General features: G+C 42.2%; 1 protein-coding gene and 1 long non-coding RNA gene across 3 annotated transcripts in view; one reads left to right on the top strand and one right to left on the bottom strand.

Moving 5' to 3' along the window:
• Positions 1–4520: 4520 nt before the first annotated feature.
• Positions 4521–22486, top strand: LOC133061001 (uncharacterized). 2 transcript variants are annotated; one of them, XR_009693887.1, is made up of 3 exons: positions 4521–5001; positions 21084–21351; positions 22166–22486. It is a non-coding gene; the product is annotated as an uncharacterized LOC133061001 (long non-coding RNA). The 2 variants fall into 2 exon arrangements; XR_009693886.1 differs by lacking the exon at positions 21084–21351.
• The window catches only part of FTCDNL1 (formiminotransferase cyclodeaminase N-terminal like), a 127256-nt gene continuing 125525 nt past the window's right edge, over positions 21775–23505 (bottom strand). Inside the window, exon 7 of the mRNA XM_061149067.1 lies at positions 21775–22780. Within this exon, the coding sequence (XP_061005050.1) occupies positions 22551–22780 (230 nt within the window). The 3' untranslated portion in view covers positions 21775–22550. The remainder of the gene's footprint in view (positions 22781–23505) is intronic.

Here is a 23505-nt window from a genome sequence, read left to right as displayed (position 1 = left end):
TAGGAAGTAATAACCTATGGTTGATTCATGGTGAGGTTTGACAGAAAACAACAAAATTTTGTAAAGCAATTATCCTTCAATTGAAAAATAAATTAATTTTAAAAAGAGAAGTAATAAATCCATCTCATTGATGGACATATGGCACAATTTCATAAGAAGTTTATAGGAAGAATTTCATCTTCCAATACTACAAAGGTCTAGACACACGAAGGAGATGAAACAGTGCCTTGCTTTCCTGCAGCTTATAATCTAGTGAAGGATTCAGGTATTAAACAGAAAACACATGTGTGCTCAGTTGTGTCCAACTCTTTGCAACCCCTTGGACTGCAGCCTGCCAGGTTCCTCTGTCCAGGAGATTCTCTAGGCAAGAATACTAGAGTGGGTTGCCATTTCCTCCTCCAGGGAATTTTCCTGACCCAGGGATTGAACCTGGGTCTCCTGTGTCTCCTGAATTGCAGGCAGATTCTTTACCCCTTGAGCCATAAAGTCACGTGCAAATATATATCATGATACCTGCTGAATTCCATTAGAGGAAATAAACCTGTTTCATTATAGGTTGAAAGGAAAAGTGAAAGTGAAGTTGCTCAGTTGCGTCTGACTCCTTGCAACACCATGGACTGTAGCCTGCCAGGCTCTTCCGTTCATGGAATTCTCCAGGCAAGAATACTAGGGTGGGTTGCCATTTCCCTTTCCAGGGGATCTTCCCGACCCAGGGATCAAACCCAGGCCTCCTACATTTCAGGCAGACTCTTCACCATCTGAGCCACAAGGTAAGCTCCAGAGACAACAGTTTAGAGAAACTGAAAAACAAATCAGAGTTGCCGAAATTAGGGGAGAGAATTTCAAGCAAAGCAGCAGCAGATGTGGGGCTTTTAAGCAGGGCCGATCTCCGTGAAAAGCAAAGGGAAGGAGTGTGGAGAGTGGAACCCTGGAGTGAGGAGGGGCAGGCAGAGCCAGGCATGTAAGAGCCTGTCTCCCTGAAGAGGAAGCTGTGTTTTCTCCAAGTACAGTGAAAAGCTAGTGAAGTATTTTAAACAGAGGAGTGGCATTATCTTAATTTCTATTTGCAAAAATTATTTTGGCTCCCTCTGTGTGGAAAATAGACTGGAGAGTACATATGGTAAGACCAACGTGATGGACATTTTCCTTTCCTCTCTTCTCCAACTGGATAAGGGGAAACCTATATTTGCCATTCCCACCTTGGCTTGTTACCTTTCAAGTGGAGAGATTCTTGCTTATACGGGGATAGATTTAATTGAAATATATAATTGAAAAATGGAGAAATAAGAGAGAGAGACATGGGTGAGGGAGGGGGTTGAAAGGAAGGAATTATAGTAAATAAGAAGCTTATTTGAGGCTTCTTTCTTTTTCTGGGAGCAACTTTCAAGGATAGAAAACCAGTGGAGAAGGAAAGGGAAATTTAAACTATTGTGGATTATGATGAGATCTTTCTATATTTATCAAGAAAAGTTTAAGTTAAGAATGAAAGTGAAAGTTGCATCTGACTCTTTGCAACCCCATGGACTATACAGCCCATGAAATTCTCCAGGCCAGAATACTGGAGTGGGTAGCCTTTCCCTCCTCCAGGGGATCTTCCCAACCCAGGGATCGAACCCAGGTCTCCCACATTGCAGGCGGGTTGTTTACCAACTGAGAGCTACGAGGGAAGCCCCGAGTTAAGAACAGGAGTCCTTTATTAATTACTGTTGGTTGTCGGATGGTGCTTCCTTGGGTCTTCCTCTCCTCCTCTACTGGACTATGCAGGCCTTTATAAAAGGGTCGTCACTTCACAAAAGGTATGCTTAAGCACCCAACAGATGAGAGCAATGGACTTGGCTGATAGAAGAAGACCTTGGGATCTTCTAGAGGTGGTGGAGACATAAACTAACAGAAGGAACAGAGCTGACATTGTCCTCAAATTTCTCTCTTTCTCCCCTTCTTCCACATGAAAACATTTTATCTCAGCATTTAGACACCCAGAGTACAGACTCTAATTCCCAGATTCTTTTAGAGTTGAATACGAGTGACCTTGTGGCCAAATTATTATGGCTAATGGGATGAACACCATTAGAACATGCCCGTCAAAGAAAGTGGTGTCCCCTCTCCTGGCCCCTTTTCTCCATTTCCACAGGCTGGACTGTGGTGTGTGGTAAACCATCTTGGATGATAAGGTATCGTCCATACAACACACCAGGGGTGGTGGAGCTAAAGACAGAGGCACCTAGAGCCCCCACAGACAACGCTTGGACTAGTATGTAAGGAAGAAATAACTTATAGCTTATTTAAGCCATTATTTTAAACCATATCCTAAGTATTACCAGTTGTTTACTAGAGAGCCTCTAGTTCTCTCTAAAATTTTCCTATCTCTCCCACTAGAGATGTGGTGGTAAAAAACAAGGGTAGAATCTTATCTCTACCCTGTTCATAGACTGGGGGACTCAGGGATCTCATAACTATGCCCTGAAGGTTAGATAAGCAGCAATTTACAAACTGGATCTATATTCTTCTGTAACCACTTCCTTAGCTGTGGTTAATTAAAAATTTAAACACATACGCAACTGAAAAAAAAATTCCCAGTATTTCTTAAAAAAAAAACAGTTTCAACACTTATAGTGGTAAAAATTTCCAATCAGGCTTTGGAAAATCTCTGCAAAAGACATTCCCACATAGTCTAAACTGTGAAATCCATCATATAGAACATGAGATCTGAGTAAAAGACTCTAGTTTTACTACCAGCCCCACAAGTGACATCACAGGCAGCCTGCCTGAACACTTTAATGCTCTGTACCTCTATTTCACATTTCGGAAAGAGCAGCTGTTGTAAAGAAATATTGTGAGGATTCGCATCCTGGATAGCCGGAGTGAAAGAGGACATCATTGGGCACCTGGTCCAAGCACGCATCCAATGCCTGTTTCCAGGTGGTAAGGATCTCATCATTATTCAGCTTAGTATAGTCAAATCATATCGCAGTAAGCATTTCCTAAAAACGCCACTTTTAGGAATTCCCTGCGGTCCAGTGGTTAGGGCTCAGAGCTTTCACTGCCAGAGCCTAGGTTCAGCCCCTGGTCGGGGAACTAGGATCCCGCAAGCTGCGTGGCGTGGCCAAAAATGAAAAATAAAAGCGCCATCTTTACTCTGTCACACTGCTTTTTTGTGACAATGACATGAAAAAGAAAAATCAGCATGGCAAAGTGAAGGGAGGACAGACTCTCAAAGTCAGACGAATCTGGCCTTGAACTCAGGTCTACCATTTAGGTGACCTGGAGCAAGTCACTTAATGTCTTTAAGCTTCCAAAGTTACTGTGATGCGTATTTTAGGGCCCACAAATGGTGAAATATACAGTGACACATAACTCCTGTACATAGGACTTAGTTAATAATTAACTTGGCTGTTGTTTTGCTATTACTGCATTTATCTTTGTCAGCCTTATAGTCACTCTAGCAAGTGGCCCAGCTTTGCCACTCACCATCTATGTGACCTTGAGTAAGGTTCTTAATTCTTCTGTGCCTCCGTTTCCCCATCTGGAAATGAGGAGTGATGGTAATACATCACAAGTTTGCTGTGAAGGTTAAATGTGTAAAACAATATAAAACACTTTGAACAGAGCTTTAGTAATTGTGTTATATAAATGTCAGCTTCTGTAACTATCAGTCAAACTAAAAATTATTAGGAAAGCTCTCAGCTATAAGGTAAAATGAAGATCGTGAATGGGGACATTTTGGAACAGTGCCTAAAAGAAAACCTCTTTTATTTGTCCTTTATAGTAAATTTACTTCTCTAAATATGCTTTTCATTTTGATAATGTTAAGTGTTCTCAACATGAAGCAGTAAGTAGTACAGGGAACAGGAGACAATCTGGGGTTTAAAGTGGGCAGATGGAAGTCTAATATGTTTAAAGTTCTCAGAAATATTTTAAATAAAATCATAGAAAATGTGCATTTGAGAATCTTCTCTTATCTTATTCCCAATGCTAGCTGAGCTGAAAAACTCAGAAGAAAGCACAGTTGACAGAGGACGGGAGCAGGAGCCTGGTTTCTTTAGGGCTTGGGCCAGGTCTTTCCACCCACCAGCTGGCTGACTTACATTGTCTCGCTTAACATCTCTGAGCCTCAATTTCCTTATGCAAAGTGAGAGGCTTAATTAGAAGATCTCTAAAATGCCTGGGATTTCTCAGTTTAAGATTCCATGTGAACCTGCTCGGATACACATTAGCAGGCAAACAGTCCTGCCTAGATTTAGGGATAACTTTCCAAGATGACTTATTCCATATCCAACTAAGTAATCTCAAGGTATTAGAGTGCGGTTTGTTTGTTTCTGCTGCTGCTGCTGAGTCGCTTCAGTCGTGTCCGACTCTGTGCGACCCCATAGACAGCAGCCCACCAGGCTCCCCCATCCCTGGGATTCTCCAGGCAAGAACACTGGAGTGGGGTGCCATTTCCTTCTCTGTGTTTGTTTGTAGAGACCTATAAATGCAATGGTACTGGATCAGTCACAGTAGGTTAGGTTATGCTATGATAACAAACAATCCCAAACATCTCAGTGGCTTTCAATAACTCAGTTTTGTCTTTACTGACACTGTGTGTCTGTCAAGCGTCAGCTGTTGCCCTGCTCCACACCTTTATTTCAGGACCTAGGCCGAAGAAGCAGCCTCTATCTGGCAGTTGCTGTTCTTCTGGAGAAGGTGGCTCTTAAAATTACGGCGTGTAAATGATACACATCACTTCTACATATATTTTATTGGCCAAAGCAAATCACATGGTTTCTCCTGACTTCAGCAAAGAGGGTATGACTAATTCGTCCACCCGTGGGAAAAAAAAAAAACACAGTTGGCGGAGGAAATAGAGTACTGGGTGAACACCAGTACAATCTATGACAGAGGTCAATGGAGAATTTATCTCCTGAATTGGAAAATTAGCTGTCCCTAAAAAGAAGGAAAAAGAACTCTCTTTGTTGAAGGCAAACATCCATACAGGAGTATTTGGAACCCAGGAACATAAAGGTAAGGACACTCACTTCTAGGAGAACTACTAGGGGAGGAAGCAGTTGTCTTTTTTGCTACTTTGTGAGAAAAATAAATGCCAAACAAATACGGGGGCAGGGGGAAATAAGGCATAGGGTGCCGATAGGGCTGCGGAGAGAGAAGAGGAGCTGGGGAAAGCCAGTCTTGGAGAGACGACACCATTTTCTGCAGCTCCAGGCGGCTCCAGCTAATGACTGCGGGCAAGCAGAGTGTGCGTGCTGAGGGTGCCAGCAAGCACATAAAAGGCAGAGCAAGGAGGATCAACATGTTTTGCTGCCATTTCCAGGAAAGGGATGGTGTCCCCCAGCAGCCTCCCACAGTAGATGACCAGGAAAAAATGCAAACACAAATAACACTCATTGAAACTCCGAGTCGTGACTACTGTGTTTCATAGCACATCCTCCCTCAAATCCTGGCTGCGAACCAGCCCAGCCACTTGAGGCAGCGCTGGCAGCCTGCTCTCTCTCCTGGCACTGGGTACGCGTGGCAGCTGGATGGCTTGTAGTCGGTGCAGTTTTGCAGCTGGTGGTGGTAGCAATTGGCAAAAACTAGCTGTCCAGATGGGCATTAAATTTTCTTTAATGTTTATAATATGTCAAAAGAGAATAATCCTATGTCAAAGTGGCTTACAAGAACTTTTTCTCAGGAGCTTACAGAAATTCCTTTATGACAAGATGGAGGTTGCTTTATTTCGACTACATATGTGAATGCTAGTCCCTTAAATGAGGTCCAGGCCCTCCTCCACAATGGAATCTCCTTTAGCTAAGAGGGGCTTTGGTCGGGGGGGGAGGGGGCTCTCCAACCTATTCTCTTTCTCAGGTTTTCCACAATTCACTGATCATTAGCCAACATGTCGCAGTACAGTCACAGGATTTGAACTGAGGGTCCAAAAGGAAAATAATGTTTGATTCTGGAATTGTTATGTTCCTCAGAGGGACCAGTAGCATTCAGGTAATGTTATAAAATTAGGAGTAAAATAATAACTGTGTTGTATAGAAAAAAAATAGCACTGGGCAAAACAGTTTCAGATACATAAAACAGGCAAGGAATGAATATCTGAAACATGTATTTTTAAATCACTATAAATCAATGAGAAAAACAGAGCAATTCAGCAACCGGTTTTTCAAATATTCTTATGGTATAGTATGCATCTCATAGAAGAGGAGACTACGATGACTTGTACATTATGAAATGGTGATCAGCCTCATTAGCTTTGTGATCAGGGGAAAAAAAAACAAGATACCATTCTCACCAAATGCATTGAGAACAAACTAAAGACTGTTTACATCAGAGGTAGTGAGCTTGTGAGTCAAGGTGAGCCCTCATACGACATACACTGCTGGGGGGAACAGCCAAGTATACAAAACAGTGTGACCACTTTGGAGGATAACCTCTCAGTATCCATAAAAGGTAAATGCAAAAGCCCTATGACTCAGAACATCCTTCTTCATGTCTACTTCCTTCTCCCACCCTCATGCAAGAACATTGACAAGTGTGCACAGGAAGGCTATGCATTTATCTTCATGACAGGAGTACAACCCAAAGGATGGTCCTTGAACCACCAGCATCAGAGTTCCCTGAGAATGTTTCCATTAGCATGTCTAATGCTTGCTAGGAATGGGACCGTTACTCCATCCCAGAACTTCTGAATTAGAGTATGTGGGGTGGGGCCAGGAATCTGTTTTAACAAGCCCCTCTGGTGATTCTGACATTTATGAAACTTTGAGCAGTGCTGTGTCATAACATTGTTTGTAATGGAGGAAAAACGGAAACAATCTGAGCTCTCATCATATGCTGTGGCTTATTTATATTTTAGAAAATCAGCCAGCAATTTAAAAGAATGAGGTTGATACATGCTGATCTAGAAAAACACCCAAGATAGACAATATTGTAGAATCAGATACAATGTATATTAGTATTTATGTTTTTTAAAAGCTACAGAACAATATCATGTATTTCTACATACACATTTCTACATAAATATATATATATATATGTACAGTGTATGTATATATATAAACATTCAGCAAAATGTCCAGATACATATCAATTAATAACAGTGATTATTCTGAAAAGGGTTTGGGATTGGAAAGCAGTCAAGAAAGACTATAGTTTTGGGGGAACTACATTCAATATATTATCATAACCTAGTGGAAAAGAATCTAAAAAAGAATATGTACAAACACATACACACATATATGTATATGTATAACTGAATTACTTTGCTATATCTGAAACTAACACAGCATTACACCATTGTAAATAAACTATATTTCAATGGAAAATTTTTAAAAAGACTAACCTTTTGTCATTTGATTTTTTTGTAAGAGCTTATATGTGAACTATTTGTAAAACTATATTTCTAGCTGGAGATCTGGGTTCTAGACCCAACCTGGGCACCATCTAGTTGCATCATCTTGAGCACATATCAGCTTCCTCAGGCTTCAGCTTCCTAAACTGCCAAACCAGGAATCAGACCAGTCAAATCCAGAGTCATTTTATCCAGCTTTATCTTGCTACAATTTTTGCCAGAGTCCTCTGAATATGAAAATTAGGTTGCATAATATATTTGACCAAAGAAAGAAAGAGAAGCATGCATATCTATGTCCCTTAAGGAATGAGTTAATAATTGCTTCCACATGTCATCTTAAGACTAATGACTTACATGAGACTTCCTGTGTTTAACCGTCACTTTTGGCTATATGAAGCTTTTTATTTTTAAAATTAAAGTCTAGAGACTTGATAAAACAAATTGCTCCTTAAAGTTTTCCAAGGGCTGAGTATAAGTGAATCTTTAGGACCCTGATTTTAATAGCATCAGTGTGTGAAAATAAATAATGACTAAAATAAATAATACATCCTAGCAGAAGGTATCAGCTCAGGCAATAATCATGCATGTGATGATCATATAATTACTTTGGACACAAAGATGGTGTTAGATTGAAAATCTGCAATGATGGTACCATGTTTCCATTATACAAAGAAACAAGAGACTTCTTTTCTATTTCTTCAATTTTTCATTTGTTGTTGTGTTTCAGTCATTCAGTGGTGTACATCTCTTTGTGACCCCATGGACTGCAGCATGCCAGGCTTCCTTGCCCCTCACCATCTCTCAGAGTTTGCTCAAACTCATGTCCACTGAGTCGGTGATTTCATCCAACCATCTCATCCTCTGTTGTCCCCTTCTCCTCCTGGTTTCAATCTTTCCCAGCATCAGGGTCTTTTCCAAGGTGTCAGTTCTTCCCATCAGATGGCCAAAGTACTGGAACTTCAGCTTCACCATCAGTCCTTCCAATGAATAGTCAGGATTGATTTCTTTAGGATTTACTGGTTTGATCTTCTTGCAGTCCAAGGGACTCTCAAGGGTCTTCTCTAATACCACACTTCAAAAGCATCAATTCTTCGGTGCTCAGCCTTCTTTATGGTCCAACTCACACATCCATACATGACTACTGGAAAAACCATAGCTTTGACTATACAGACTTTTGTTGGCAAAGTAATGTCTCTGCTTTTTAATATGCTGTCTAGGTTTGCCATAGCTTTACTTCGAAGGAGCAAGTTTCTTTTAATTTCATGGCTACACTCACCATCTACAGTGATTTTGGAGCCCAAGAAAATAAAGTCTCTCACTGTTTCCATTGTTTCCCTATCGGTTTGCCATGAAGTGATGGGACTGGATGATCTTAGTTTTTTGAACGTTGAGTTTTAAGCCAGCTTTCACTTTCATCAAGATGCTCTTTAGTTCCTCTCTGCTTTCTGCCATAAGCATAGTATCATCTGCATAACTGAGGTTATTGATATTCTCCCAGTAATCTTGATTCCAGCTTGTGCTTCATCCAGCTCAGCATTTCACATGATGTACTCTGTATATAAGTTAAATAAGCAGTGTGACAATATACAGCCTTGATGTACTCCTTTATCAATTTGGAGCCAGTTCATTGTTCTCTGTTGGTTCTAACAGTTGCTTCTTGACCTGCATACAAGTTTCTCAGGAGGCAGGCAAAGTGATTTCGTATTCCCATCTCTTGAAGAATTTTCCAGAGTTTGGTGTGATCCACACACTCAAAGGCTTTAACGTAGTCAATGAAGCAGATGTTTTTCTAGAATTCTCTTGCTTTTTCTATGATCCGATGGATGTTGGCAATTTGATCTCTCGTTCTTCTGCCTTTTCTAAATCCAGCTGGAACATCTGGAAGTTCTCAATTCACATACTATTGAAGCCTGGCTTGGAAAATCTTGAGCATTACTTTGCTAGTGTGTGAGATGAGTGCAATTGTGCAGTAGTTTGAATATTCTTTGGTATTGTCCTTCTTTGGGATTGGAATGAAAACTGACCATTTTCAGTCCTGTGGCCACTGCTGAGTTTTCCAAATTTGCTGGCATATTGAGTACAGCACTTTCATAGCATCATCTTTTAGGATTTGAAGTAACTCAGCTGGAATTCCATTGCCTCCACTAGCTTTGTTCATAGTGATGCTTCCTAAGGCCCACTTCAGTTCACACTCTGGGATGTCTGACCCTAGGTGAGTGATCACACCATTGTGGTGATCTGGGTCATGAAGATCTTTTTTGTATAGTTCTGTGTATTCTTGCCACCTCTTCTTAATATCTTCTCCTTCTGTTGGGTCCATACCATTTCTGTCCTTTATTGTGCCCATCTTTGCACAAACTGTTCCCTTGGTATCTCTAACTTTCTTGAAGAGATCTCTAGTCTTTCCCATTCTATTGTTTTCCTCTGTTTCTTTGCACTGGTAACTTTCTTTCTTTGTTAGCTCTCCTTTCTTTTCTTTAGAACTCTGCATTCAAATGGGTATATCTTTCCTTTTCTCCTTTGCCTTTCACTTCTCTTCTTTTCTCAGCTATTTGTAAGGCCTCCTCAGACAGCCATTTTGCCTTTTTGCATTGGGTGGTTTTGATCACTGCCTCCTGCACAATGTTACAAACCTCCATCCATAGCTCTTCAGGCACTCTGTCTATCAGATCTAATCCCTTGAATATATTTGTCACTTCCACTGTGACAAAATGTAAGGGATTTGATTTAGTTCATACCTGAATGCCCTAGTGGTTTTCCCTACTTTCTTCAATTTAAGTCTGAATTTGGCAATAAGGAGTTCATGATCTGAGCCACAGTCAGCTCCTGGTGTTGTTTTTGTTCACTGTATAGAGCTTCTCCATCTTCAGCTACAAAAAATATAATCAGTCTGATTTTGATATTGACCATCTGGTGATGTCCATGTGTAGACTCTTCTCTTGTGTTGCTGGAAGAGAGTGTTTGCTATGACCAGTGTGTTCTCGTGGCAAAACTCTGTTAGCCTTTGCCCTGCTTCATTTTGTACTCAAAGGCTAAACTTGCCTGTTACATCAGGTATCTCTTGATTTCCTACTTTTGCACTCCAGTCCCCTATGATGAAAAATATATCTTTTTTTGTTGTTAGTTCTATTAGGTCTTGTAGGTCTTCATAGAACCGTTCAACTTTACTTTCTTCAGCATTAGTGATTGGGACATAGACTTGGATTACTGTGATATTGAATGGTTTGCCTTGGAAACAAAGAGATCATTCTATCATTTTTGAGATCGCACTGAAATACTGCATTTTGGACTCTTCTGTTGACTATGAGGGCTGCTCCATTTCTTCTACTTCTACTCCAGTACTACTACTGTGGGATCCTTGCCCACATAATGGTCATCTGAATTAAATTTGCCCATTCCAGTCCATTTTAGTTCACTGATTCCTAAAATGTTGATGTTCACTCTTTCTGTCTCCAGTTTGACCACTTTTAATTTACCTTGATTCATGGACCTAAATTTTTTATATATAATCTTAAAAAATTAAGAAAGAGAGGTAGCTTGTATTATGTATGAATCTAGATTTTCACTAAGATATAGGGAAATCTGAATAAACCAGAATTCTGTCCCCCATGGGGACAGATATAAGAATCTTGGTTAAAGAAGAATTAAAAAGAAAACCAAATTTATACTAAAAAGCAAAAGATAAGGCAAAATTCATTACAAAGTTCAATCAATTCTGCACCCTATCCTAAGAGAAAATCCTGCTTTCCTGATCAAATGCAGTATTTAAACATAGCAGTGAACCAGAAAGAAAGTTAGAGACCATTAACAACCCCATTATTTTATAACCAGTGAATGCTAAATTTGAGACTAGAATCCAGCCTTTCTGTCTTTTAGTCCAAGGCTTCTTTCTGAGTGTTAATAGAAGAAACACAAATGACTTTAGCACCTTGTATACCAATGGATGAATCAGCCCAATTTTATAAAGAAATTATTTTTGAAAGTAGAGTTAAATGCCTTTCATCACATATCGTTAAAGTGAATTTAAAGACGATTTATGGGGGAAGCCCTTCTAAAATGTAAATAAAGTACACCTTTTATTGCTGTTGTTCAGTTGCTAAATTGAGTTCAACTCTTTGCAATCCCAAGGCCTGCAGCATACCAGGCCTCCCTGTCCTCCACTGTCTCCTGGAGTTTGCTCAAGTTCATGTCCATTGAGTTGGTGACACTATCCAACCATCTTATCCTCAGTTGCCCTCTCCTCCTGCCTTCAATCTTTCCCAGCATCAAGGTCTTTTCTAATGAGTCAGCTCTTTGCATCAGGTGGCCAAAGTATAGGAGCTTCAGCTTCAGCATCAGTCCTTCCAATGAATATTCAGAGTTGATTTCCTTTAGAATTGACTGGTTTGATCTCCTTGCTGTCCAAGGGGACTCTCAAGAGTCTTCTCCAGCATCACAATTCGAAAGCATCAATTCTTCAGCACTCAGTCTTTTTTTTTTTTTTTAATATAATCTAACTCTCACATTATACCTTTCATTAGAATTTAGCAATTCTGGATATGCAGTCATTTCTACTAGTCTTTTTTTTTTAAAGAAAGAAATGATAAAAATGGGTTGGTTATTTACCCTTTGCCATCCCAGATCCATTCTCCAGCTTTCTCTGACCTGCTCTGGCCCTTGGAAGCTAAGCTCTACATTGAGATCCTTGCGTCCAGCCTTCTGCTGAGTTCATACAGTGGAAAGTAAGGCAGAGATTAGAATTTGGAGGAGACAGTGGGATTGGGGCATATCCTTCTGCACCCAGTCTCCATTCCTACCTTGCATCCTCACTGTCTTGTCAGCACTGGTGAGCTGACAAGCCGCCCCCACCACCCCACAGCTTTGAGCTATCTCCAGTCACAGTGGTCCCTGAGCTGTGGGACTCCAAGGTTCATTGGGGTCCTTGACCCAGCCCTAAATCTCTGAAATTAGTCCCTTCGCAAAACCCTTTTTGGTTAATCCCATAAGTATACCATCAATTTCTTGCGAGGACTCATAACTGCTTACTGCACAAAGCCATCTAAAGCCTGTAGGTATCTGTGAATACTGGTATAATATAAAGCCAGTAACTGGTAAATGAAGCCCCAAGCCATCCTGGAACAAATCCCGGCCAGGGCCAGATGACACCCTGCACAACCGAATGCTCTGCCCCGCTGCTGGGAGAGGCCGCCTGCCACAGACCTGAGAGTCCCGTGAGTTCTTGCTGGGCGTGCCGAGAGTGCAAGGCTCCAACCTCTCTGCACCCGCGTAGTTGGATGAGATGATGTCTCTCTCCAGGACAAAAAAGCAGTCTTGGTTACCACTTGCTATAAATAAAGTAGGTTGGACACAAACTCACTTAACATGCAGCATCCTCCTGGCCCATCGTGGATCTCCAGGAACAAAGGGAACAGACACACACACAGCGCTTCTGCTGCTGGCTGTGCTGAGTCTGATCCAGAACTCTCAATGTCTTCTTCACCCAGGACACGGGAACAGGCTAACCTATTTGCTTGTGTATGTGGGGTGAAATTTCAGACTCCGACACCTTTATCCTCTTACTGTAGCCACGCTGGCCTCTTCCTACATCAGGCACACAGCTGACTCCTGTTTTTTGGATTTTGTACTTTCTCTTCCCTGCATGTGGAATGCTTGGTCCCAAGGTCTTCGTGTAGCTGATTCCAGCTGTTCTCAAGCCTCAGATCACCATGTGTCACATCCTCAGAGAGGCCTTCCATCACCATCCCAATCAGGAGTCACTCTCCTCCATCTCATATTTTATTTTCATCTTAATTTTTTTTTTTTTTTTACTATTTCACATTATCTCTCAGTTGTTTTTTTAATGCTTCTTTCCCCCCACTAAAATGCAAGCTCTAGGATGAGTCTTAGGAGTCTTGTTCTCTATCTGCCTATAACTCAGAATAGCTCCTGGTCCAGTGAAGTAGCACAAATGGATATTTGATGAATAAATGAATAACCATATGAATAAATGAGCTTTTTCAACTCTACCCTTTAGTTTGTGATTTTATATGCTCTTTGAATTTCAGGTGCCTCATCTGTACAATAAAAGTAAAGCAATAATCTGTCCTGTGAAAGTGAAAGTCCCTCAGTCATGTCTGACTCTTTGCGACCCCATGGACTATATAATCCACAGAAGTGTCCAGGCCAGAATACTGGAGTGGGTAGCCTTTCCCTTCTCCAGGAGATCTTCCCAACCCAGGGATCAAACCCAGGTCTGCCGCATTGCAAGTGAATTCTTTACCAGCTGAGCCACCAGGAAGCCCAAGAATACTGAAGTGGGTAGCCTATCCCTTCCCCAGCGGATCTTCCCATTCCAGGAATCAATCCAGGGTCTCCTGCATTGCGGGCAGATTCTTTACCAACTGAGCTATCAGGGAAGCATATTACATTTTTATGATATTTTTTATATTGTTTTTATAATACATTATATATATTAATATATTGTATAACTGTATTGAATATAATTATAAATTTGATGTTATAGGTAACAATAAAAGATACTATTCTGAAACTGTAAAGTATAATGTCATTCCTGTAAAATGCAAGGTTAAGTTCTGAAAGTACACATTTGGAGTCAATCTTAATATCTTCTGCTTTGTAATAATATCATTTAGAGAGGTCACATAGTAGTCACTGGAGGCAAGTCTGATGCATGTCTACTCAAAACGGTGGTGTTAGGAACGTTGAAGAGTGAGAGGCGTCTCTCAACACGTCTGTTCCTAAGCAACAACACATCAGCAACTTCTGACTACACAGCTCTGCTAAGGGCCTGTCCAGTTCTCCATCACCACAATTAGGTAGACCTCATGCAGAGACGACAACACTCAAGTGACTTCCAGGACTTCACCCTCACTAATTAGGTGGATTCCACCATCCCTACAGGAAAACCAGGCTCACTGCTGGGTGCTCCAGCTGGGGCTTGGAATGTTCACACTCTCCTCTCCTCCAGCATGACTTGCAGTTTGTACTGAATTTTGCAGAGCCTATTGGGATGTTGGTGATTTGCATCCTTATGTTACAAAATAAGACTGAAACAATATTACAAGGTGGGAGAGGACTGGGAGGATCCCTGCTCTAAATATTTTTATGTAGTGCCCACCAACTGAAGATTCACAGATTTTTATAAAAGAAAGAATGGTGCCTTCCTCGGCCTCCTTCCAGCTCCTTCCTCATCTTTCCCCAACCCCCAACTCATCCACTTCCACTCCGTACTTATTTTTGGTGACCCTTCTCAAGGATGGGGCAACCTGTAGATTTAAACAGAGACCATTCCATAGGAAAGAACCTCATGCAATGCTGAGAAGTAATTAGAAAAATCCCAAAATTTCTGACTTTATTTTCTTGGCTTCAGAAAGCACTGTGGACAGTGACTGCAGCCATGAAATTAAAAGACACTTGCTCCTTTGGAAGAAGAGCTATGACAAACCTAGACAGCATATTAAAAAGCAGAGACATTACGTTGCCAACAAAGTCCTGTATAGTCAAAGCTATGGCTTTTTCAGTAGTCATGTATGGATGTGTGAGCTGGACCATAAAGAAGGCTGAGCACCGAAGAATTGATGCTTTTGAACTGTAGTATTAGAGAAGACTCTTGAGACTCCCTTGGACTGTAAGGAGATCAAACCAGTCCGTCCTAAAGGAAATTAGTCCTGAATATCCATTGGAAGGACTGATGCTGAAGCTGAAGCTCCATACTCTGGCCACCTGATGCAAAGAGCTGACTCCTTGGAAAAGACCCTGACGCTGGGAAAGATAGAAGGCAGGAGAAGACAGGGATGACAGAGGACGAGATGGTTGGATGGCATCACTGACTCAACAACATGAATTTGAGCAAGCTCTGGGAGATGGTGCAGGACAGGGAAGCCTGGAGTGATGCAGTCCATGGGGCTGCAAAGAGTCAGACACGACTGAAAGACTGAACAACAAAATTTCTGAAACCAGTGACTTCATGAAAACAAGGTTTTATTCCAGACTTGAGGAAACGCCTCAAAAATTTGAAGTAAATTATGTTTAAGAGAATTTTCTCATGTGAAATGACAAATTTGGAGTGTTTATTACATATACATACTGCCGGAGCACACACTGCACGCCAGGCATTGTCCAGTAGGATCAGCGCTGCAAAAACACGACTAAATTACTAAAACATCACTTTGTTTAATCCTCACAAAAACCCTTTGAGGCAAGCACTCTTTCTATTCTCATTCTATGGATGGAAAAGTTGAGGCGGGGATAAGTTAAGTGAGCTCCCCTCGTATGTGTGTACATGTGCATGCCGAGTTGCTTCAGCCATGTCTGTCTCTGTGTGACCCTGTGGGCAGGAGTTCACTGGCTCCTCTGTCCATGGCATTCTCCACTGGAGTAGGTTGCCATGCCCTCCTCCAGAGGATCTTCCTGACCCAGTACTCGAACCTGCATCTCTTCTGTCTCTTGCGCTGGCAGGCGGGTTCTTCACCACTAGCTCCACCTAGGAAGGCCTCTTGTAGTATGCTAATTCTCACAATTCTCTTCTCTCCAGGACCTAATTTCCAGTATGTTCTGATGGGTCTAATATTCATATGATTGATTGGCCAGAATTGCTATCGGAGAAGCCATCTTATTCAGGAGAGGCATTCTACTCCCTTTTGGAATTCAGAGGTATTGAAATTTGCTTCTCTCCATGGCTCAGAGAAGACATCCGGCCATTTGTTTTACATAGTAAGGAGAACTTACTGTGGATGCCTTAAAGGAAGTGTCTTCAGCGGACCCAGGCATAAGAAACCTAGAGTCCAGATGTGCCTTCTGCTGTAACAACTCTGCCCTGGACACACAGCCCTGGTGACACTCTCTTGTGTCATCTAAGTATCCTGTGTCATCTCAGACCATCTAAGTGGGTGGTCCGAGGCTCAACAATAGGCCTCCATGTCTGTCATGGTTAAAAAGCTCACACCTAGAACCTGAATATATCTAGGTCTTATTTCTCCCATCTCAACACCCAGATCAGCAAGATTCAGTCCCACAATATTCAACAGTAAAAAGCAGTAAATAATAACATGAGTGATAAACAGGCAGAGCACAGAGGATTTTTATGAGTTAAGCAACTCTAAATAATATGTATAATACCATAAGGGTAGATACATGACCTCACATACTGTCCAAACTCATATGATATATAGCAACAAGAGTAAATCCTAATGTAATGTATGGACTCTGGGGGATCATGTGACGTCCATGCGGGTGAACTGTCACAGATACCATCCTGGTGGGGGATGCGTCAAGTTAAGGAGGCCATGGGTACGCCGGGGCAGAAGGTTTACAGAAACTCTGTGCTTTCCACTCAATTTTGCTGTGAAACTAAAACTTCTCTTAAAAAATAAAATTTATAATAATGTGAGTTTTACTTCAGTCTCTTGACAAGGAGACAAAAAGGAAACCCCACCCTGGAGCTACACCCAGTGGCCCCTCTTTTCCATGTTCCTGGAAAGTGCAGTCGCCGCGGTCATGGTTGTCCTGCCTTGCTCTGGGTTCTTTCTCATTCTCGCTTCCTCCCCATTTGCTTTTCTTCCTGCTCACAGTTTCACACACATAAGCAGGCACACACCACCCTCCCCACCCCACACACAACAGCCTTAGTAGACCTTTTCTCATATGAGTTAAGTTCGCTTCCAGCTTTGCCATTCTCCTCCTGCCTTACCCTCATCACTCGACAAGGTGCAGACTACCCACCAGGGCCTACACGGGACCCTCTATACATTGTCTAGTAGCTGAAAATACCATTAATGCAACAAGGTGGTATTATAAATGCAAAGTTTAAATTGCAAGAAGTACAAAATTATGCAATTTTTAAACAGCACAATTTAGACAAGATTAAGAGTTTTATGCACAAATTTTGAAATGTGTTATTTCCCATAAATAAAGATTTGTAGAGATGACCTAACTTAAAGCTGACAAGCTGAATAAATTGTAAATATAATTTAGCCATTGCCATGGCCTTACCACATTACCCTATGAACAGAAACCCCTGCCATAGTTCATCTGTTATGAACTACGGCCCTGAACTCAGGCAGATTAGAACTCCATAATGGTGTCAGGGTGTATCTTTTGACTGAATGAGAAGCATTCTTGTTGTACTTTAATAATTTTGTTACTGCTCTATGATTTAGGTAAATAGTTAGACAACCACAACATACTAAATTGAGGCTTAGCATGGAATTCAATACTTCATTTTCTACTTACAATGCTAAGCATTTTCTAAAGAAAGAAAATGTATTCATGTATAAAACAGTGCTTTTTCAGCATATGCAGCCCTGAACTTAAGCATCCACTTGATGGTTAATGATACATCTGCTAAGTGTGCAGATTGTAAAGAAAGCACTTTCTATTGTTCAATAATCTGCCCTATTTAATTGCTCTATTATTGAATAAAAATCCCTAAAGAATTTTCACTTCCAGCAATGGTTTCTGACTTTCTTTTGGTGTCTAGACAATAATGATTTACTGAAATGTGTGGGGAAAAATATAAGAAAAGTCCTTAAAATATTAATATTTAATATTTGTAGTTGTTGGAGTGGGAGGAGGGGAGAAGAGACAAAGCAATATTGCAGGTTGCTACTAAGTTTCCAGATCCGAATAGATTTGGTGTAAATATTGAAAAATTTTAACGATCCCAAAGTCTCAATGTAAAATAGAAGAGATGAGTGGTGTAAGAGCTTGCCCCTCCAAAAGGAGAAGGTCGGAATGGTTGGGCGTGGTCAGCATTCTCACAGAGGCCAGGAAATGCCCAGAAGTGTTCTCCTGGCTCTTTCACACTCCTCCCCCAGACTGCTGCAGCAGTCCATGGTGGTCCTGCACTCAAAGAATCCTGCTCAGTGGCCACATGTATGCAATTTCCTTCTTGACTTCCCAAACTTTCAGTGGTGAGTTCTCCACCATTGCTTTGCTTTCCACTCATCTATCCATAGCGCTCATGGTCTGCTGCTCTGCCAATGTCTTCCATTTGCTTCTCTAGATCCACTTTTCACCCTTTCCCACCTCTGCCCCAGGAGGCGGACCTTCATCAATCTTCCAGCTGAATTTAGCCAGGAACAGGCTCCAGAAGGATTCTGAAGGCAGGAGGAGAAAGAGGTTTGGGTATCTCCCCCTGCTCCCAACAGTTCTTGCTGGCAGAGTTGCAATGGGTCGGCTGTCATCAGCCCCTCTACTGAAGGCTTCCCTTCTCAGATATGCAAGTCCTGTTATGATGACCACTCCAATCTCTTGCTTTTTCCGACATAGATTGGTAATGGCTCCTCTCTTTTGCTAGCCCAGAGCATTGCATCATCTCCAGTCATTTACCTAAGCCTCGGCCACACCTGTGTAAATGTCCCCTTTATTAAACTCTTCTCAATTACCCAGTTTGATTGAGTCAGGTATTTCCTGCCAGGAACATGACTCACCCTCAAACCAGGAATGACCTATTTTTAGCCCTTCTCCACCTCCCTAATCCTACCCATCCTATAAAGCTCAGCTGCCATTTTGATCAAATCCCACCTCTTTATTTATGCAGTCTACATCACTATCTCCCATCTGAAGTGCTTTAGATTTATCAACCACAGCACACCGTGTGTCTCCTGTTTCAGCTCTTTTTATTATCTCCTCAGCATCACCAGCACAGCTCTAATATTCTTGGCTTACATCCTAACAACTCAGCACTGTGTTGGCTGAGTATTAGGCTCTCAGGAAGTCTTTCTTGGACTGTAGACGTCGTTCCTTCCTTTGAAGGGGAGCATGTTCATCTGAAATCTGCAGAGCATGTCACAGGATCATAGCTAGAGTAGAAAGGAACTAGGGAGAAACTTTGGCCCAGTCTCCCCATTGCGGTGATGAGAAAACTGAGGCTCAGAGAGGTGACCTAACAGTCCAACATTTCACAGTCAGGAGGTGGCAAAGCCAGAGGGGGGCCCAAAGCAAGAATGTTTTCATTATTCTTTGCCACTCTGATACTAGTTTTAGTGTCTCTGTGTCTTACTGCCAAAAATCACACCTCTTCATACCTGAATACTTAGTTATTCCTTCCCTTTCAAAGACATTCAAAGGCAGCACACATTGTTCCTCCTAGTTAAATACCATTTCTTGAGTCCCCAGAGTTGGTACCTATTTGTGCATTATCCCCAGCCCTGACCACTTTAAAAAGTTCACCACCCAAAAGCTGGATTCTACTGTTGCCCGCATATCTGGGAAGGGGAGAATAGAGCCCTTTTGCTCTTTACTTCAATATTCTCAGATAAATTCAGGACAGCACAAAGAGATTCTGGCCATTGGCTGCAGCTTCACTCACAGCTACATGCTGAATAGCGAAGGGATCAACTACCCACATTTAAAATATTCACAATTACAGACTGTCCTCTAAGGAGCACCTGGCTGCCTGTGGACGCACGCGCGCGCGCACACACACACACACACACACACACACACAAGGAGCACTGCATGGGGTTGGAAGCTCTTACTCTGTCCTGGAATCCAGGCCCTTTAAAGGAACACTGGAGTTCCGAGCACTGAGATCAAATGCCAAGCTCCCAGTGCTTCCTCTCAGTGCTCCGACTGCTGCCTTGGGGACTCCTGGACATGCAGGGCTGAATTTATTCCCTGGGCTTCCCTGATGGTTTAGATGTAAAGAATCCTCCTGCAGTGCAGGAGACAGGGATTTATCCCTGGGTCAGGAAGATCCCCTGGAGAAGGAAATGGCAACCCACTCCAGTATTCTTGCCTGAGAATCCCATGGACAGAGGAGCCTGATGGGCTATAGCACCTGGGGTCAGAGAGTTGGACATGACTGAGAGACTGACTGATGGAGAATGGTGAGCGTGTGCCTCAGTCACTGAAGTTTAACAGGACTTGATTCCCAAGATGGGCGCTTCATGACACCACTCTGCTTAGTCACGCCAGCCAGCTTCAGTGTAGCAGAGGCGATGAAGATGGCAGGCTGTGGCCCTTGGCATGACCTGGAAGACTGCAGCGTGCCTCTCCATGGATATGTCATCCCTCCCGTGTCAGACACACCATTTAGTGCTACGCTTTTATTACATTAAAGGAGGCTCCACATAAAAACGTCAGCAGCTTCCAGTTGACTCATGGAACTGAGAACCATGCATTAGCTGCCGATTTAAATTAATTTTTCTTCTTGAACCATGAAAAATAGTTCTTTGAACAAGAATTCATGATAAATACACATGTGTAAAAGGCCTTTAATCATAATTATTTTAAATACATAAAACACGATTTAAGCCTCTCAGCCTCATTAATTTCTTATGGTATAAAAGAACAAAAACAACCGGTAAATGAAAAAACTATAAGTCATAATTTAAGTGTGTTATGCATGGTCATTTAGCTCATTAAATGAAAAGATTCTTGTAAACTCTGGGCCATGGAACATTCCTGTATTACCCAATGATGGAAGCAACGATTTTCCTTTTGGTAGAGAACTCATTTTTTTTTTTTATCATTTAGATCTTAAAAGAATGTCACCAACAACTAAAACAGCCAGAATTAGGATAATGGAATCATCTTGCCCTCTGTTAGAGCATTTATCTCTTGTCTAACCTGCAGAGTACTAAAGAGCAAGGGTCATGGTCTCATGGTGTGGCACGTAGTTAGTAAATATCAACTGTTCTGACTCTGTGCTAGGCAGTGTGCTCTATATTTAGACAAGGGGACCCAAATCCTCCCCTACACCCCCATGGTCTGAATAATGGTACAGTCTGTCTTCCATTCTCTGCAGCACACCTGTCTTCCCAAAGATCTCCAATACATCTGCCACTTCTGGTCATCCAATCTGATTGGCTCAGTGGTAAAGGATCCATCTGCCAATGCAGGAGACACAGGTTCAATCCCTGGATTGGGAAGATCTCCTGGAGAAGAAAATGGCAACCCACTCCAGTATTCCTGCTTGGGAAATCCCATGAAAGAAGAACCTGGTGGGCTACAGTCCTTGGGGTCACAAACAGTCAGACACAGCTGAGCGACTAAACAACAACAACATCAGTATGGTGAGCTAATATGATGTTCTTCAGGACGTCCAGATAACCCAGGTCCCTTCAGACTACAGTAAGTCCCCTACATACAAATGAGTTCTGTTCTGAGAGTCCATTCATAAGTCCGATTTGTTCACAAGTCCGAAAAGTTAGCCTAGATACCCAACTAACACAATTGGCCATCTAGTGCTGCTGCTACTCAGGAAGCCAGGTCTGATTCTTTTTTATCCCACGGACTGTAGCTCGCCAGGTTTCTCTGTCCATGAGATTTCCCAGGCAACAATACTGGAGTGGGCTGCCCTTTCCTTCTCCAGGGGATCTTCCTGACCCAGGGATCGAACCCACATCTCCTGTTTGGCAGGAGGATTCTTTACCAGGGTTCTACCTGGAAAATCCAGGCTACATTGTACTGCACTGGAATAGGTTTAGAGTACTCTTCACACAAATGATACATTAAAAACAAATGCAAACAATAAAGGAAACATTTTTAATCTTAAAGTACAGCACCTTGCAAAGTGCAGAAGTGTAACAGCTGAAGCATACAGGGGCTAGCATCAGCTGAACAGGCAAGGGGAATTCACCGGAGCAGGAGTCAGAGGCGGGAGATGGTAGAGTTGAGGATCAGCAGCAGTAGGACAGAGGGCAAGCTGCAGTTTCACTCATGCCTGACACTGGTGGAATGTACATTCGCTTATTTGAAACTTCGCAACTCAGAGGTTCATACGGAGGACACTGACTATGTACTGTGATGGAGGGTGGGACTGTGAACATAGCCTTGATGTAAGTCCTTAAATGCGCACTGTTGTCTGTTCCTCCTGAATGTCAACAGGTTTCGCTTCCCCTTCCTGACAGAGATAGAACAGAACACACGAGCCAAATCTGACTGCACACCACGTCGTGACAATTGCTGCATCGGTCTGCGAGGGAAAAGACCCGCCTGGCTCAGTAACTGCGTTTGGGGCTACTACCTGGCTGAGTTTGGAGAAGTCCATTGTCGTCCTCTAAGGGACTTAGTTGCAAGTTCTCAGTAACCAACACTTCTCAGCAGCACAGAAACTGAGTGACTTGATTCTGAACCAACCCCAGAGTCCTTTATATCCCCATGTTGAAGATAAGAGAACTGAGACAGAATAAAACTCATTTTCCCATAGACACCCAGCCCTTGGGTAATTTAAGTCCAATTATTTGAATGCAGGCGTATATAGTTCTAAATCCTATAGTCCTTCCACTAAGCCGTAACTTCCAGAACAGTGCAGCAATGTCTCTGGTTGTTCTTCTACCAATTCTGGGAGAATTTCAGCTTTGCTCACATGCTTCCCAAAGAGCTGCTGGCTGGGGTGGTGGGGGCGGAGAGATTGGCGGTGGTGTCTGAACAGCAGGCAACCGTAGACACCAGTCTTCCCTTTCTGCTCCAGGTAGCCAGGCTCATGTTTCCGGTTGCTGCCTGTAACGACAGCGCTGAGTAAAATCTCCCCAACCTCCGCTTCTCCCCCACTCTCCACGGTCTACTTTAGAAAAGACAGAAAAGAACTGAAGCAGGAAACGTGGGCAGGAAAGAAGGAAGAGAAAGCAAATGAAATTAATATGCCTTGAGACCCTAATAAGTACCAGGCCCAGTACTAATCTCTTTAGTCTGTTCCCTGATTTGCCTCTTACAACAATCCAATGAAATAAGGATAGCTTCCAGCTTATAAAGAAATCAAGGCTCAGAATAGATTATTACAGTAGCAGTTTACCTTTTCAAGGGGCCGTGACTCCTTGGAATTATGCTATAATGTAGGCAAGTCAGAAGCTGGTCTTGCCCAAAGTACCTTAGATTTTAGGGCTCTATCTGTCATAGATGAGAGCAAAGGTACAAATGTCTGTCACCTAGCTCTAATGAGCATCTATTAACCAAAACACACCTATGTCACAAAACATCTCACAATAGACTTCTTAATTTTAACTATGCTCCTCTACTGCTCCCACATTCTCAGCCCCGTCCTTCTACCAGCCTAGTTCCCATGACAAGTGGTAGGGATACTACCTGCTACCCAGTGACATATCATCCTGAGCACTGGAAGTTTCCCATGCAAGTGAGGGGTTTCATTAAACATTCTGGCCCCGTAAACATCACTTTGGTCTCTCTCTGTGTTTCATATGATCAAAAATGCACACAACTCAAGAGTT

The sequence above is a fragment of the Dama dama genome, chromosome 8, assembly GCF_033118175.1.
Source record: "Dama dama isolate Ldn47 chromosome 8, ASM3311817v1, whole genome shotgun sequence".
NCBI lineage: Eukaryota > Metazoa > Chordata > Mammalia > Artiodactyla > Cervidae > Dama > Dama dama.
This window is presented reverse-complemented; position numbering and strand designations above follow the sequence as displayed.